The following is a 16,401-nucleotide window of genomic DNA, read 5'->3' on the forward strand; positions in this document are numbered from 1 at the left end:
TATTGTCACAATGTTCCACCAGCGTTGAGGGTTTCTGCAGTGCCATTTTGTTCATTATTGCCATTACTACAGCATGGGGCTGTAGATACCCCAGGAGATTGTCAACCGATGCATTCCGCTGCGATGGGGCCTGTGCTATCCCTGAGGCCTGCTCTTGCCTGCAGGCTTGTGACACTGCACAGCATGGATCCGCTGTGGCCCATAAGCACTGGGGTCAGGCTCTCCTCATGGACTGGGAGAGCAGCTGACCATCCTTCTTCACCTCATGGTAGGGCTGGGACCCTGTAGGGAGCAGAGCACGGTGCCCAGGATGGAGAACAGTTAGCTCCCCCTACAGTAACAGCTGCCCAAAAGTAATCTATATTTTGCAGATAACGTGAGCACTTCTGCTTTCCTACAAAGCAAGAAGTTGCTCCACCCCAATTGTCACAGCCACAAATCTGCTACCGGATCTCAACATAACAGAGAAGTAGAAAGTCCCTGATCTGGAGCTGCTCAGGACACAGCCAGCTCCTGTCCACATGGCCCAGAGCGTGGTTTATGCTGACCTGAGGTTTGCCAAGGTGCCCGCGGGACGCAGCACGCCCTGCCAGACACTGGAGGCAGGTGAGATGCCCCGGGAGCCCCGGAGCTGCCCACCCCAGGGCCGGGCCCCACAGACTCACCCGCTCTCCCTGCCTGCCCACAGCCCTCTGCGAGGACGAGGCGGAGAGCCCCTACGAGAACGTGCAGCCGGGGCAGGCGCCCGCGGGGCAGGACGGGCAGGGGCCCGGGCCCCAGCCCAGCCCAGGTGAGTGCCCACCCGGAGCCCGGGGCACCCCAGGGAGACCCGGCGTGGGGCGAGGGGGGGTGACGGGTGCTCCTGCTCCCACCCCGCGAGGATGAAGGGCGGGAGGTCGGGGGGCTGGCGGTGGAGAGGGCCGTGGCAACTGTGCTCGGCCGCGGCAGCACGTGGAGCTGGGGCCCCACCACGCCGGCTCGTGCTTCTGGGCGCCGGCACGGTTGGGGCTGCAGCAGCGGAGCCAGCGGGACGGCAGGGCGCAGGCAGCATCCGCCGACACGTTGCGTTCGCGGATGGGAGCACTTCCCCACCGCGTCGGCAGATGCTTTTGGCCGCACATCGCCGCGAGCCAAGGCGCTGGGGCGCACACCCCCACCCGGTGCCCACGCGGGTCTCCACCGCGTCCCCACGGCTCCCCGACCGCTGCCGGCCCCAGCTCGGGCAGCAGGGCTGGGGCCTGCGCGGGGCTTCCCGGCGCGCGGCTCTCTGTGGGGACGCTGGAGGCGGCAGCGGGGCCCGCGGGGGCGGCTGATCCGCGGCCGGTCGTGTGTTGCAGGGCCCTGGCGCCGGCTGCGCTCCGTCCCCATGGGGCTGCTGGCAGCCTGCCTGCTGCTGCTGGCCGTCGCCGTCGCCCTGGGGCTGTGCTGTGAGTAGGGGCTGCCCTGGGCGCCGCCGGGGCCGCGGGGCGGCTGGGCAGCGGGGGGCAGCGGGGCGCAGCGGGGGGCAGCGGGGCCCGGGGGCGGCGAGCGGCAGCAGGGAGGGAGAGGAGGGCCGGGAGCCGCGGAGGAAGCCGCGGGGCTGCGCCGTGCCCTGGGGCTGCCCGGGGCACGCACGCACGCACGCACGCTGCGGTGGCGGGCGGCTCGCGGCAGGGCCGGACTCCCCTTGCCGTGCCCACGCGGCGCCCCACGCGGGGCAGTGCCGGCGTCCCCTGCCCGGACGTCCCGGCCCCGTCCCACGGCTCCCCCGCCTGTCCCCAGACTGGCAGGTCGCCCGCAGGCTGCAGGACGCCTCCCGCGCGCACGCGGCCGAGCGCGGCCGCCTCTCGCAGCAGGTGAGCGTGCGGGAGCAGAGCCTGGAGCAGGCGCGGCTGGAGCTGGAGCAGGCCACAGCGGAGCTGCAGCGCGCGTGGCTGGAGGGCAACAGCAGCCGGTGGGAGCTGGGGCGCCGCGACGCCGAGCTGGAGCGCGTCGCGGGGACCCTGAGGTGGACGGAGAAGGAGCTGCAGGACGTGCAGGGGAGGCTCAAGGCCAGCGAGAGCACCGTGAGCAGCCTGCGCGCCTGCGTCAATACAGGTAGGGCAGTGGCGGGTGGGGACGGGGAGCGGCGCCTTTTGGGGAGACGCCGGGGGACGTTCCCGGGCCAGGCTGGGAGCACCCGGACATCCACAGCCGGGAGCGCCCCTGAGCCTTGCCCGTGCCCCCAGATTGCTGCCCCTCAGGCTGGGTGCTGTACAAGGGCAAGTGCCTCTTCATCTCGGCGGAGAAGAAGACCTGGTGGGACAGCAAAAGAGACTGTGAAAGTAAAACCTCTCTGCTCCTGGTGCAAGGCCGCTGGGAGTCGTGGACAGTGCCGGTACGGAGGGAGGGTGGCTGTGGCCGCCCCGGTGGGTGGTGGCGAATGCCGGGGCTGCGCAGAGCCCTGGGGGGGGCGAGAGGCAGCGGCAGGCGCAGGGCAGAGCCCTCAGCAGCTTCTCTCCCTGCAGAATTTTGTGGCAGCACCGGATGCCCAGTACTGGGTGGGCGCGACATATCCCGAGTGGAAAAAGCCATATGTGTGGGTGGACCAGAAGCCACCTAAAACGTAAGCATAGTAGTCCTGGCTGCTTGGCCCTCCCCTAGAGCTCTTCTACCTTCCTTGGCCGTGAGGGAGAGGTGCCAGTCGCTGCTCCTGGCAATGGGGCCAATGCTTGGGCGTTGGCAATGCTCTGCAGTGCCCTTGGGCTTCAGCTGCATGGGCAGCACAGCAGGGCTGGGAGCAGGGTGGGAGCACGGGGTGCTGTCCCTGCACCTCTGACATGCCCCTTCTGTTCTAGGCCGTACTATTTGTTTGGCTGTGGAAAAGCACATGCTGGGGAAATAAAGCCTTACTTATGCTCGGAAAAACGCCTGTGGATCTGCGAGCAGGCCCCAGAGCTGAGCAGCGCATCTGACACCCTGTTTCCTCTCCTGGCCAAGGGGTGATTGCGACTCCCCTGCCCCATCATAGGACCTGGGGACAGGATCTTTGGCTGCACTGAGGAGACACCCTCACCTGTGCTGCAATGCAAGAATCCACGTTGCGCCTTGCCTCAAACATGTTGCAAAGCTCTGAGGAGACGGTTTGGGAAGGAGTCTGTGTTTTAAAGCAAGACTTTTGGAAAACAATTGGTATTTCCCTCTCTCACACTCATGCCTGCACTTATACCCCCTAACACCTGCCCTCCAGCGCCTGGACGCGTGTGCCTGTGTGCCCTGGCCAGCACGGCTCGCAGCACCCCGGGGGCAGGGAAGGCCAGTATCGAGCCCTGCTCGCATCCGCTGCATTTGTCTGAGGCTGTTGACTGTGTGCTGGTTGTGATGTGCCTCTTGCACCTTTTCAGAGCTGTGGATGATGGTGCCATTTGTGTCCCCAACCTGTCCCCCTCTGGAAGTGCTCTGGACTGCCTGGGTGCCCCTCGCCTCCTGCGCTGGCTGTTGGCAGCTCCTGTCCTGCCCTTTCTCCTCCCACCATCACCTCCCCATGGCCCCAGCCTGTCCCTTGGTTGAGCCCTGTTCTTGACTGGCGACATGTGACTGGTGGCATCTTGTCACTGGTGTCTGCCTTCTGGGGTCAACCCCAGGGCCAGTACTCCTTAGAGCCTTCATTGGTGCCCTGGATGCAGGATGGGGAAGGCCCTCAGAAAGTTGATGGGTGACACCAAGTTGGGGGAGTGGTGGGTATGCTGGAGGGCAGGGCTGCCATTTAGTGGGGCCTGGAGAAATGGGGTGGCAGGAACCTGCTGATGTTCAACCAAGGGAAAGGCTGAGTCCTGCAGCTGGGAATGGGATACCGCCTGCACCAGGATGGACGGGCAAGGAAGCAGCTGTGCCACAAAGGACCTAGGGGACCTGGGGACAAGAGGCTGGATAGGACCCAGCAATGTATCCTTGCGGTGATGATGACCAGTGGCATCACAGGCTGTGCTGGCCAGAGTGCAGGCAGTGGGACCAGGCACAGGACTGAGCCCCTCCGCTGGCACTGGAGAGACAAAGTCTCGGCTCCCCCAGGCAATGCAGACTCGCACAGGCAGGAGCAAGTCATGGATTCACAGGATACCTGAGATTGGAGGGGGACCCTGGAGGTCATCTATTCCAACCTCCCAGCCTTGCAACGCCATGGCCCTGCCTCACCAGTGTCCTTCCACACTGCCTCTCCTCTCCCAGAAACTGAAAAAGTTTCTCTGAAAAGTGCCTTTTTCTGGAAACACTGTGGGAAACAGGGAGGATCAGGGCTGGCCCTGGACTCTCCCACACCACCAGGGTCAGGCATGGCTCAGGGCTCCCTCATCTGCCCCGTTTTGGTCTCAGAGCTCCCCAGTCCCACCCTGGTCTTAGGGATCTTCCCCCATCATCTCAGGGCTCCCCAGTCTACCCCGTCATTCCCCCGTGGTGTCAGGGTTCCCCATCGTACCACTTCTGCCTATGGTTTCAGGGCTCTGAAATTCACCCCCATTTCCCCTGTGATCTCAGGGCTCTGCACTGCACCCCATTTCCCCCATGGTCTCAGGGCTCTGAAATTCACCCCCATTTCCCCCTGTGGTCTAAGGGCTCAGCACTGCACGCTGTATCCCCCGTGGTCTCAGGGCTCCCACTGCACCCCAACTTCCCCCATGGTCTCAGGGCACTGCACTGCACCCCATTTCCCCCATGGTCTCAAGACTCAGCACTGCACCCCCATTTCCCCCCATAGTCTCAGGGCACTGCACTGCACCCCCCCATCCCCTGCGGTCTCGGGGCTCAGCACTGCACCCCCATATCCCCCATGGTCTCAGGGCACTGCACTGCACCCCATTTCCCCTGTGGTCTCAAGACTCAGCACTGCACCCCCATTTCCCCCCATAGTCTCAGGGCTCAGCACTGCACCCCCCTATCCCCTGTGGTCTCAGGGCTCAGCACTGCACCCCCATATCCCCCATGGTCTCAGGGCACTGCACTGCACCCCATTTCCCCTGTGGTCTCAAGACTCAGCACTGCACCCCCATTTCCCCCCATAGTCTCAGGGCTCGGCACTGCACCCCCCCATCCCCTGCGGTCTCGGGGCTCAGCACTGCACCCCCATATCCCCCACGGTCTCAAGACTCAGCACTGCACCCCCATTTCCCCCCATAGTCTCAGGGCTCAGCACTGCACCCCCCCCTATCCCCTGTGGTCTCAGGGCTCAGCACTGCACCCCCATGTCCCCCCATGGTCTCAGGGCACTGCACTGTGCCCTCCCTATCCTCTGTGGTCTCAGGGCTCTGCACTGCATCCCCACTTCCCCCATGGCTTCAGGGCTCCCACTGCACCTCCCTTTCGCCCCATGCTCTCGGGGGCCCCCAGCGATCCCCCACCTGACCAGGAGAAGTAGAGGGTTGCTGTTCCCCCTTTCTTCTGCCCCAGCCCTGCTTCCATTCGCCCTGACCCTGGGCACACACAGCCAACCCAGCACCACCATCCTCGCATCTCAGAAGCCCCCTGCTCCATCCCCGTGCTCATGGCCAGGGCCCGGGCACCTCTCCAGCTGCTGCGTAGCTCCAGTCTGCATCTCGGGATTGGGCGCTGCCTTCAGGCCACGGCCAGGGCTGGGCCCCGCTGACTCTGCCCTGCAGTCACATCAGCCCTGCTGGGCCATGCACCCAGACACAGGCTGTCCCCAGGCCACAGCAGGGACAGCAATGCTGTGAGGTGCTTAGCCAAGGGTGTCAGGCAAAACTCCCCAAGGTGGGGAAGTGGGCGGTGGAGATGGCACAAGGAAAAGCAGTGCCACATGCTTATGGCACCACTACCTGCACCTTCTCCAGGCACACCGACTGGGAGAGCAACGCCCAGCCTTTACCAAAGAACAGGCTGGGGCCATGGGGAGGTGATGGTGGGAGGAGAAAGGGCAGGACAGGAGCTGCCGACAGCCAGCGCAGGAGGCGAGGGGCACCCAGGCAGTCCAGAGCACTTCCAGAGGGGGACAGGTTGGGGACACAAATGGCACCATCATCCACAGCTCTGAAAAGGTGCAAGAGGCACATCACAACCAGCACACAGTCAACAGCCTCAGACAAATGCAGCGGATGTGAGCAGGGCTCGATACTGGCCTTCCCTGCCCCCGGGGTGCTGCGAGCCGTGCTGGCCAGGGCACACAGGCACACGCGTCCAGGCGCTGGAGGGCAGGTGTTAGGGGGTATAAGTGCAGGCATGAGTGTGAGAGAGGGAAATACCAATTGTTTTCCAAAAGTCTTGCTTTAAAACACAGACTCCTTCCCAAACCGTCTCCTCAGAGCTTTGCAACATGTTTGAGGCAAGGCGCAACGTGGATTCTTGCATTGCAGCACAGGTGAGGGTGTCTCCTCAGTGCAGCCAAAGATCCTGTCCCCAGGTCCTATGATGGGGCAGGGGAGTCGCAATCACCCCTTGGCCAGGAGAGGAAACAGGGTGTCAGATGCGCTGCTCAGCTCTGGGGCCTGCTCGCAGATCCACAGGCGTTTTTCCGAGCATTTTGAACTCTCTATTCTCCCAGCACTTGATAGTCCGCAATCTGACAGTTTCTCATATCTAGAAGGGAGGGCACATTTCAGAGGAGCAGTGACAGCATCCCTGCTGTGGCTGCCTGTTCCCACAGGCCCCAGTGCTGCTGGGGCAGGCCGGGGCGCCTGACACTGGGACCAGCCTGAGGAAGAGCCATGTTCCTCCTGCTCCGCCACTGGCATCTCCCTCCGTGCTCTGCATGAGGGGCACCATGCTGTGCGCTGGGACTGTGATGCCCAGGGGCCAAGTGTGCCTGGCTGCCCCCCTTCCACAGGCACTGCTCTCTGCCATTAAACCCTTCGTGGTGGAGAGCCAGTCCAGAGGGGCAGACCCACTTGCAGCTCCTCCTGAGTCCCTGCTAGGGTGGCTCACTGCTCCCAGGGGTACCCGGCTCAAGGTGCCCAGCTCCCATGCCTCCCAGTTCAGGCCTGCCCTCTGCTCCCATCAGATGCTGTGCCCTCCCCCAGTGTGGCCATTTCCTTGGGGAAGGAGACTCAAGGGTGCTCCTTCCCCAGTACAGCTCGGGGAGCATCCCAGCGTGAGGCAGGAGTGGTGACCCTGGTTGATGGGGACACTTCTGGCCATGGAGTTTTTCAAGGTTTGCCTTGTCCAGTTATGAATGGGAGGAGGGACTAGAGACCCAACAGGGACCTTCCCACCAACCCCTCTGGGTCTGCTGAACTAGACGTGGCTCTGGTAGCCGGGACTGCTACACTTACATGTCAAAGTATATGTTGTCCAGCCACACTAATTGCTTCTTGTAACGTTGATAAATTTTCACACCGACCCAGTACTGGGCATCCGGTGCTGCCACAAAATTCTGCAGGGAGAGAAGCTGCTGAGGGCTCTGCCCTGCGCCTGCCGCTGCCTCTCGCCCCCCCCCAGGGCTCTGCGCAGCCCCGGCATTCGCCACCACCCACCGGGGCGGCCACAGCCACCCTCCCTCCGTACCGGCACTGTCCACGACTCCCAGCGGCCTTGCACCAGGAGCAGAGAGGTTTTACTTTCACAGTCTCTTTTGCTGTCCCACCAGGTCTTCTTCTCCGCCGAGATGAAGAGGCACTTGCCCTTGTACAGCACCCAGCCTGAGGGGCAGCAATCTGGGGGCACGGGCAAGGCTCAGGGGCGCTCCCGGCTGTGGATGTCCGGGTGCTCCCAGCCTGGCCCGGGAACGTCCCCCGGCGTCTCCCCAAAAGGCGCCGCTCCCCGTCCCCACCCGCCACTGCCCTACCTGTATTCACGCAGGCGCGCAGGCTGCTCACGGTGCTCTCGCTGGCCTTGAGCCTCCCCTGCACGTCCTGCAGCTCCTTCTCCGTCCACCTCAGGGCCCCCGCGACGCGCTCCAGCTCGGCGTCGCGGCGCCCCAGCTCCCACCGGCTGCTGTTGCCCTCCAGCCACGCGCGCTGCAGCTCCGCTGTGGCCTGCTCCAGCTCCAGCCGCGCCTGCTCCAGGCTCTGCTCCCGCACGCTCACCTGCTGCGAGAGGCGGCCGCGCTCGGCCGCGTGCGCGCGGGAGGCCTCCTGCAGCCTGCGGGCGACCTGCCAGTCTGGGGACAGGCGGGGGAGCCGTGGGACGGGGCCGGGACGTCCGGGCAGGGGACGCCGGCACTGCCCCGCGTGGGGCGCCGCGTGGGCACGGCAAGGGGAGTCCGGCCCTGCCGCGAGCCGCCCGCCACCGCAGCGTGCGTGCGTGCGTGCGTGCCCCGGGCAGCCCCAGGGCACGGCGCAGCCCCGCGGCTTCCTCCGCGGCTCCCGGCCCTCCTCTCCCTCCCTGCTGCCGCTCGCCGCCCCCGGGCCCCGCTGCCCCCCGCTGCCCCCCGCTGCCCCCCGCTGCCCAGCCGCCCCGCGGCCCCGGCGGCGCCCAGGGCAGCCCCTACTCACAGCACAGCCCCAGGGCGACGGCGACGGCCAGCAGCAGCAGGCAGGCTGCCAGCAGCCGCACGGGGACGGAGCGCAGCCGGCGCCAGGGCCCTGCAACACACGACCGGCCGCGGATCAGCCGCCCCCGCGGGCCCCGCTGCCGCCTCCGGCGTCCCCACAGAGAGCCGCGCGCCGGGAAGCCCCGCGCAGCCCCCAGCCCTGCTGCCCGAGCTGGGGCCGGCAGCGGTCGGGGAGCCGTGGGGACGCGGTGGAGACCCGCGTGGGCACCGGGTGGGGGTGTGCGCCCCAGCGCCTTGGCTCGCAGCGATGTGCGGCCAAAAGCATCTGCCGACGCGGTGGGGAAGTGCTCCCATCCGCGAACGCAACGTGTCGGCGGATGCTGCCTGCGCCCTGCCGTCCCGCTGGCTCCGCTGCTGCAGCCCCAACCGTGCCGGCGCCCAGAAGCACGAGCCGGCGTGGTGGGGCCCCAGCTCCACGTGCTGCCGCGGCCGAGCACAGTTGCCACGGCCCTCTCCACCGCCAGCCCCCCGACCTCCCGCCCTTCATCCTCGCGGGGTGGGAGCAGGAGCACCCGTCACCCCCTCGCCCCACGCCGGGTCTCCCTGGGGTGCCCCGGGCTCCGGGTGGGCACTCACCTGGGCTGGGCTGGGGCCCGGGCCCCTGCCCGTCCTGCCCCGCGGGCGCCTGCCCCGGCTGCACGTTCTCGTAGGGGCTCTCCGCCTCGTCCTCGCAGAGGGCTGTGGGCAGGCAGAGAGAGCGGGTGAGTCTGTGGGGCCCGGCCCTGCGGTGGGCAGCTCCGGGGCTCCCGGGGCATCTCACCTGCCTCCAGTGTCTGGCAGGGCGTGCTGCGTCCCGCGGGCACCTTGGCAAACCTCAGGTCAGCATAAACCACATTCTGGGCCATGCAGCTCGCTGTGCTCTGGACCTGCCGGCCCTCACCCTGCCTGTCCCCACTGCTCCGTGCTCGCCCTCGGTCGCACTGTCTCTCCAGGTTGTAAAGGAGAAGTGAGGCTGGTTTCTGCAGAAGCAGAAGTTTGCTCAGAGCTGCACCAGATGGGACCAGTGAGGCACAGCCATGGTTACCAGCACCCTCCCATTGGTCCCAGCACCACCAGTTCGTCCCCTCCCACAGCCCTGACAAGTGGTCACGGTCCCCTGGCCCACGGCAGGGTTGGAGTGGTGTGGCCTGAGGTCAGGGCATCGGGATGAGCCCTGGGCAGAGCTGCAGGGCCCAATGGGGCAAGGACAAACACAAATCCCTTGGTCAGGGGTAGAGCAGGATCAACTGCTATGCAAGAGCATGTTGTTCTGGGGCTGGGCACATGAAGGATGGAGATGGCCCCCTCTCTGGGCCTTGCTCCAGGATTTGAGCACTGCCATTGTGGGAAAACATGGGAACACTGAAATACAGGAAATTCCACTTGAAGATAAGAAAAAGCATCTTTACTGTGAGGGTGGTTGAACACTAGAACAGGTTGCCCAAAGAGATTGTGGAGTCTCCGCCCCTGGAGATATTCAAAAGTTGTTTGGACAGAATCTTGGGCAACTTGCTCTGGGTGACCCCGCTTGAGCAGGAGGGTTGGACCAGATGATCTCCAGAGGTTCCTGCCAACCATACAGCTGCTTCCTTGCCTGTCCCTCAGCCCCAGTCTGTCCTAGTGTAGGGGGTATCCCATTCCCAGATGTGGGACTGAGCCTTTCCCTTGGTTGAACAGATTCCTGTCACCCCATTTCTCCAGGTCCCACTGAATGGCAGCCCTGCCCTCCAGCATACCCACCACTCCCCCAACTTGGTGTCACCCATCAACTTTCTGAGGACCTTCCCCATCCTGCATCCAGGGCACCAATGAAGGCTTTAAGGAGTACTGGCCCTGGGTCAGCTCCAGAGGGATGTCACCAGTGACTGGTCACCAGATGGACTGGGTACCACTGATGACAATCCATGCAGCCCTCCTGCCCTACCATGTTTCCACCCACCATGTTCTCCCCTCCTCCTGGCCAAATCTCCCCAGTCTGCCAGTGAGGATACTACAGGGACCATGTCCAAAGCCTTGCAGCAATCACAGTAAAGGACACCCATGGCTCTCCCCTTGTCCCCAACCCAATCCTCCCATGGCGGCAGGCAGGCAGGTTGGACAGGTACCACTTGCCCTTGGTAAATCCCTCTTGGCTCTCCCCAACTGCCACCATGTCCTCCCTGTGCCTCGACCAGGCACCCAGGAGGACGTGCTCCATCTTCTTCCTGGGACTGAGTGGAAGCTGCTCAACCTGAAGTTTCCAGGTCTTCTTCTTGCCCTCTTTGAAGCTGGCCATGATATTTTCCTTCCTCCAGCCATGAAAGACTTGCACTGACCTTGCAGAGATGCTAGAGGGCAGCCTCACAATACTATGGTCCTGCTCCACCAACATCCTTGCACATCTGTCCTGTCCCAGAAAGTGCCTACATCAAGCTTAGCTAAATGAGATGCCAAAGGGCTGGAGGTCGGGGTGGATGAGGAGAGACTGAGAACAGTGGGGCTGTGCAGCCTGGGGAAGGGAAGACAAAGGGGATCTTTTATTGCTCTTGGCAGCTGCCTGATGGGGGTTTGCAGAAACACCAGAGATGGGGTCTTCTAGGACAGGGACAGGTCAAGAGGCAGTGGCAGGATTTGGAACATGTAACATTCTCATTAGATATGAGGAAAATATGGAGCAAGGCCCAGGGTGGGGAGGGGGAGTGATGGGAAAGCTACATTCTTGGAGTTCTCCAGTTCTTGATCTGTACAGCCCCAGAGCAACATGCTCCTGCATTGCAGTTGGTCCTGCTCTACCCCTTTCTCCCATGACCGAGGAATTTGGGTTCGTCCTTGCCCCATTGGGCCCTGCAGCTCTGCCCAGGGCTCAGCCCAACCCCCTGACTCCGGGCTGCTGTGGGGCCAGGGGACCATGACCACTTGTCAGGGCTGTGGGAGGGGACGAACTGGTGGTGCTGGGACCAATGGGAGGGTGCTGGTAACCATGGCTGTGCCTCACTGGTCCCATCTGGTGCAGCTCTGAGCAAACTTCTGCTTCTGCAGAAACCAGCCTCACTTCTCCTTTACACCCCAGAGAGACGGTGTGACTGCGGGGGAGCAAGACCCAACAAAGCAGGGTTGGAGCCAGCAGGGCCCAGGCCACAGCCAGCTCCTGTCCACATGGCCCAGAGCGTGGTTTATGCTGACCTGAGGTTTGCCAAGGTGCCCGTGGGACGCAGCACGCCCTGCCAGGTGCTGGAGGCAGGTGAGAGCCAGCAGGAGCCCCAGTGCTTCCCGCCCCAGGCCCGGGCCTTGCAGACTCACCCGCTCTCCCCTGCCTTCCTCCAACAGCCCTCTGCGAGGACGAGGCGGAGAGCCCCTACGAGAACGTGCAGCTGGGGCAGGCACCCGTGGGGCAGGACGGGCAGGGGCCCCAGCCCAGCCCAGGTGAGTGCCCACCTGGACCCCGGAGAGGCTCAGGCATACGAGGGCGTATCAGGGAGCTCTTGCTCCTATCCTTGAAGAGAGGAAGTGCCCACACCTTCCATGTGTGCCTTCACCCTGCCACTCTGCTGCCTTGCTGCCTGCACCGGCCCTGGGGCAGGAGAGCTGGCAGCTGCATGGGGTTTCCAGGCTCATGGCTCTCTGTGGGGACAGTGGAGGCGGTAGCAGGTGATGGTGGCGGCTGGTTGTGTCTTGCAGGGCCCTGGCGCCGACTGCGGTCCATCCCCGTGGGGCTGCTGGCAGCCTGCCTGCTGCTGCTGGCCGTCGCCATCGCCCTGGGAGGTTGCTGTGAGTAGGGGCTGCTCTGGGCACTGCCTGGTGATGTGGGGCGGCCGGGCAGTGTGGGAAGAGGGAGGGAGCTTTACAGGGGCTGGGTCCCACGGGTGAATAGCTGGGGCAGTCTCCCATTCGTGCTGCTCAGGGTTAGCGCCAGTGCCCAGTCTTTCCCAAGCCAGCCTACCTCCCTTGCCTCCCGTTGCACATCTTCCCCACCTTCTTCCTTTTTGCTCATTCCCTTCCCTCCCATGCCAAACCCAGTCTTGCCTTGCTCTGCCTTGTCTGTTTTCAAGCCTCGCCTTTCCAGATCCCCACCTTGCCTGGCCTTGCACTGCTGCGTCCTCCCTGCCCCTGCCCTACCCTCACCTATCTTTTCCTGCTCCATCCCGTCTTGTCCTGCTTTCCCTGCCCACCCTCTGACTGGACTCTTCCCTGCTTTGTCTTCCCCGTCCTTCCCACCCTCCATGGGCACATCTTTGCCTTGTCCTGCCTGACTCAGTCCTGCCGTGCCCAGCTCGGCCATGCCCACGCTGCGCCCCACGCGGGGCAGTGCCGGCGTCCCCTGCCCAGACGTCCCGGCCCTGTCCCGCAGCTCCCCCACCTGTCCCCAGACTGGCAGGTCACCCGCAGGCTGCAGGACGCCTCCCGCGCACATGCGGCCGAGCGCGGCCGCCTCTCGCAGCAGGTGAGCGTGCAGGAGCAGAGCCTGGAGCAGATGCAGCTGGAGCTGGAGCAGGCCAGAGCAGAGCTGCAGCGCGCGTGGCTGGAGGGCAACAGCAGCAGGCTGGAGGTGGGGAGCCTGGACGCTGAGTTGGAGAGAGTCATGGGGGCCCTGGGAAAGATGGAGAAGGAATTGCAAGACGTGCAGGGGAGGCTCAATGCCAGCGAGAGCACTGTGACCAGCCTGCGCTCTTGCTCAAATATTGGTAAGGCCATGGTGGAGCAGGGATGGGGTGCCACAGGGGACAGGCAGCCCTTGGCAGGGCAGCACTGAGCCAGGGGCACTGGCTTCGGCACATGGTGGGGATGGGGTGGCCCAAGAGTTATACTATGCCTGGACCAGAGGCAGAAGCTGCTGAGCCTGTAATGTCTGCTGGGGAAAAGCCGGGGGATGTTCCCAGGCAAGGCTGGGAGCGCCCCTGAGCAGTGCCCGTGCCCCCAGATTGCTGCCCCTCAGGCTGGGTGATGTACAGGGGCAAGTGCCTCTTCATGTCGGCGGAGAAGAAGACCTGGGAGGACAGCAAAGCAGAGTGCGATAAGAAAATGTCTCAGCTCCTGATCACCAAATCTTGGACTCGTTGGACCGTGCCGGTACTGTGCGCAGGGAGCCGAGGGAAGGGGCTGGAGGCGTTGTGCCCTGGGGCACCCAGGCACTTCAACACCATGCCTGGGGGACGAGTCCTGCAGTGGGATCAGAGGGTGCAGGGTTGATCCCTGGAGTGCAGAGTGGCAGCGCATGACCGGCGCTGGATGCAGGGAAGATGGGCTCTGCCCACCCGTCTCTGGCGATGCACGGGCTGGAGCAGGGCACCTGGGCTGCTCAAATGTCCTGCCACAAGGAGCCCTGGCCCTGGAGGGCTGCGTGGGGAGACTGCACCCCTCAGGAGACCCCTTAGCCGGGGAGGCAGGTCTGTGCTAGCAGCCGGCAGCGTGGCTGGGTGAGTCGCATGCGCTTTTCTCCTCCGGGCTGGCCACTGGCATGGGAGAAATGCCTGCTGCAGGGATTCACTGCACTCCTCCTCAGACTGGGCACGCGATCCCTCTGCTCGGGGCCAGGCACACATGTGCCCCTGCGGCCTCTGGAGACTTGTCCTTCCACGGTGTTGGGGGGTGAGGGAGCTGCTTGGGGCTGGGGAAGGCCACGTAAGGCCCCTTTTTCCTTCCCTAGAACTTCCTGAAGAACTCGGACACTCCGTACTGGATTGGGCTGTACAAGAGCAGCTTCCCCTGGTACGAGTACGGGTGGCTGGAGGAAGGGGATCCGGACGAGGAGGGTGAGATGGACGCCTGGTTCTGGGTCGATGGCTCGCTTTATGAGAGGTACCCGGAGGCCGATTTCTGTGCATCCCCTTGCTGGGGAGGAGCAGACAGGGTAACACTCCCTGCCAGAAAGCCCCTCTCTTCCAGCAAGGCTTTAAGGGGATTTAAAATCCCACCAATACCCAGTCCCTGCCCCTGGCACACTGCTAGGGCATAAAACAAGGTGGGACTGAGGGGAGGCGGGAGCAGCCACACGCTGAGGAGCTCAGAGGCCGTGCAAAGCCTCGGAGGGCACGTGCAGGGCCTGCGCGAGCAGGAGCCAGGGACAGGGGACGAAAGAAACCACAGGTTTTATTTGGCGTCTAGACAAAGCGTTCAAGTACCACATTTATCTCCCACGCCTCCTCCTCAAGGGGAAATCATGCCTTCCCGCCCGCAGAGGGGCCCGGGCTCCTCCCCGCCACGTGCGCGACCTCCCCTTCTCGCCACCGCTTCCTCTTGCGGTGTCTGAAGGCAGCGGGGAGGAACAGGTCTGTCTCGCCGGGTGCTGGGTGCCTGGCCCCTGCCGTGCCTCCAGCAGCGCCGGCGTGGTGCTGAGCAGGGCAGCGCCGCAGCACCCGCCGGGCAAGGCAGCGTCTCTGGTGGTCCAAGGCTCCCCGAGGATGACTGGGGTCCCCCCTGCCCGGGCGCTCCAGAGCCAAAATGTTCCCCAGCCACAAGAGCGGGCAGCTGAAATCGCAGTGGGGAGCCACAAGCAATGCAGACCTCGCGGCAGAGGGATTTCTGAGCCTGGCGCCCCAAGGAAGGGCAGGGAGGCACTGGCTGAAGTTTCGGCCTGTGAAGTTAGTGAAGGGGGGCTGGGGGATCCCCCGCTTTGGCTGCATCACTGAAAACCTCCCTGAGCAAGCGTGCAAGGGCGAACTCGCCGTCGGTCTCGGCCGCCTGCAGCGCTCAGCAGGGCCTGGTGGGACGGGCTGCAGCATCTCCCCGACGCGCCGTCTCCTCGCCAGGCCCTGGCAGTGGAAGCCTAACGGGTCCTGCGCGATAATAAGCCATGGGAGCGTCAAACCCATCCAGTGCACCAGTTCAGACGACCTGCACCTCTGGATCTGCGAGAAGGCGGCAGGTCCGAGCATCCCTTTCCTGTGAGGCCAGCCACCGGCCCCGCCACTGCTGCAGTATGTGAGTCCTCACCTGTGCCTGGCTCTGCCGGCTGCGGGCAGCCCAGGGGAAGCAGGGCGTGCTGGGCCCAGGGGGTGCGCGGGGGGGGAAGCGGGGAGCTGAGCCAGGCTGGGCTGGTCCAAGGAGCGGGCAGGAAGGGCAGAAGGATGCAGGCACATCCCCAGGGCTGGGCAAAGCCTGCTCTAGCCCTTCGCCGCGCTGGGAGTCCCTGCCTTGCGGGAGCTGGGGACAGGGAGACTCTAGGGACACCCAGCTGTGGGCAGGAAAGGGGCAAGACAGGGGAAACCCCTGTGCATGCTGCCTTCCCCAGGAGGCGTTCCTGCACCGCTGTGGGAGCTGGGTGCTGGGGCAGCAAGGCACCAGGGCTCTCATCACCCTCCGCCTTCCCTTGCAGCACCCGCGCCAAGCGCCTGCTCCGCTTCAGCACCGCTGCACCCCTGCATGCCGCCCGGGACGCACCACCGGAGCCTGCCCCATCCAGCCTGGCCTTGCCAGCACGAGCAGCCCCCCCGCTTTGCAGACCACAGGGGCTGCCCGGACACCTGGGTCCCTCCCTGCTGGCCCTGCTTGTGCTTCTGATCAGGAGCACCAGAGTGGGACAGGGGCTGGGAGGTCGCCCCGTTGCTCCCTGCCACAGCCCTCTGACAGCCAGCCTGGGGGCCAGCTCTGGTGCCTGTCCCACATGCACGGCTCCAGCCTGCAGACTGGGCTTGGGAGTCTCCTGCTGCCGAAGCCATGCAGCCGGCACTGCCTGCCAATGCTGGCAGCGTCACCCCCACAAGCCTCTCTCGGATGCCCCTCCACGCCCTGCACCCACTCATCCCAAGCCCGCAGGGGTGCTGATTTGCAGGGGGAAGTCACCATTCCCCCTGCCGGCCGACGCGGTTCACCGGAGCAGCGAGGGCTCTGCAGCCCAGCCCCACACCTGCACGGGGGGTGCAGTGCAGAGGGAAAGGAGCGGGAGGACAGAGGGTCTCATCACCTTCCCTGGGGCTTCCCATGGCCTTTTCCAGCGCAACAGCTGGTGCACCCAGCCCTGCCCGGGCTGCAAGACGCTTTGCCCTGAAGCA

The 16,401-nt window shown here is 64.5% G+C and overlaps 3 protein-coding genes across 3 annotated transcripts; 2 read left to right on the forward strand and 1 right to left on the reverse strand.

The window, feature by feature from the left end:
- Nucleotides 1–521: 521 nt before the first annotated feature.
- Nucleotides 522–3,090, forward strand: LOC136995432 (B-cell differentiation antigen CD72-like). Its single transcript, XM_067316451.1, has 7 exons — nt 522–606; nt 689–790; nt 1,338–1,427; nt 1,762–2,076; nt 2,208–2,356; nt 2,487–2,584; nt 2,817–3,090. The coding sequence occupies exons 1-7, from the start codon at nt 522–524 to the stop codon at nt 2,962–2,964; spliced, it is 987 nt and encodes a 328-aa protein (XP_067172552.1). The 3' UTR covers nt 2,965–3,090.
- A 2,681-nt stretch (nt 3,091–5,771) lies between these two features.
- On the reverse strand, nt 5,772–9,300 carry LOC136995433 (B-cell differentiation antigen CD72-like). The gene is made up of 7 exons (XM_067316452.1): nt 9,216–9,300; nt 9,032–9,133; nt 8,397–8,486; nt 7,748–8,062; nt 7,468–7,616; nt 7,236–7,336; nt 5,772–5,997 (listed from the first exon to the last, which is right to left on the reverse strand). The coding sequence occupies exons 1-7, from the start codon at nt 9,298–9,300 to the stop codon at nt 5,772–5,774; spliced, it is 1,068 nt and encodes a 355-aa protein (XP_067172553.1).
- A 2,269-nt stretch (nt 9,301–11,569) lies between these two features.
- On the forward strand, nt 11,570–15,298 carry CD72 (CD72 molecule). The gene is made up of 7 exons (XM_067316106.1): nt 11,570–11,654; nt 11,741–11,836; nt 12,092–12,181; nt 12,781–13,095; nt 13,332–13,480; nt 14,058–14,209; nt 15,160–15,298. The coding sequence occupies exons 1-7, from the start codon at nt 11,570–11,572 to the stop codon at nt 15,296–15,298; spliced, it is 1,026 nt and encodes a 341-aa protein (XP_067172207.1).
- Nucleotides 15,299–16,401: the final 1,103 nt, after the last annotated feature.

Source organism: Apteryx mantelli, chromosome Z, assembly GCF_036417845.1.
Source record: "Apteryx mantelli isolate bAptMan1 chromosome Z, bAptMan1.hap1, whole genome shotgun sequence".
In the NCBI taxonomy this organism is placed as follows: domain Eukaryota; kingdom Metazoa; phylum Chordata; class Aves; order Apterygiformes; family Apterygidae; genus Apteryx; species Apteryx mantelli.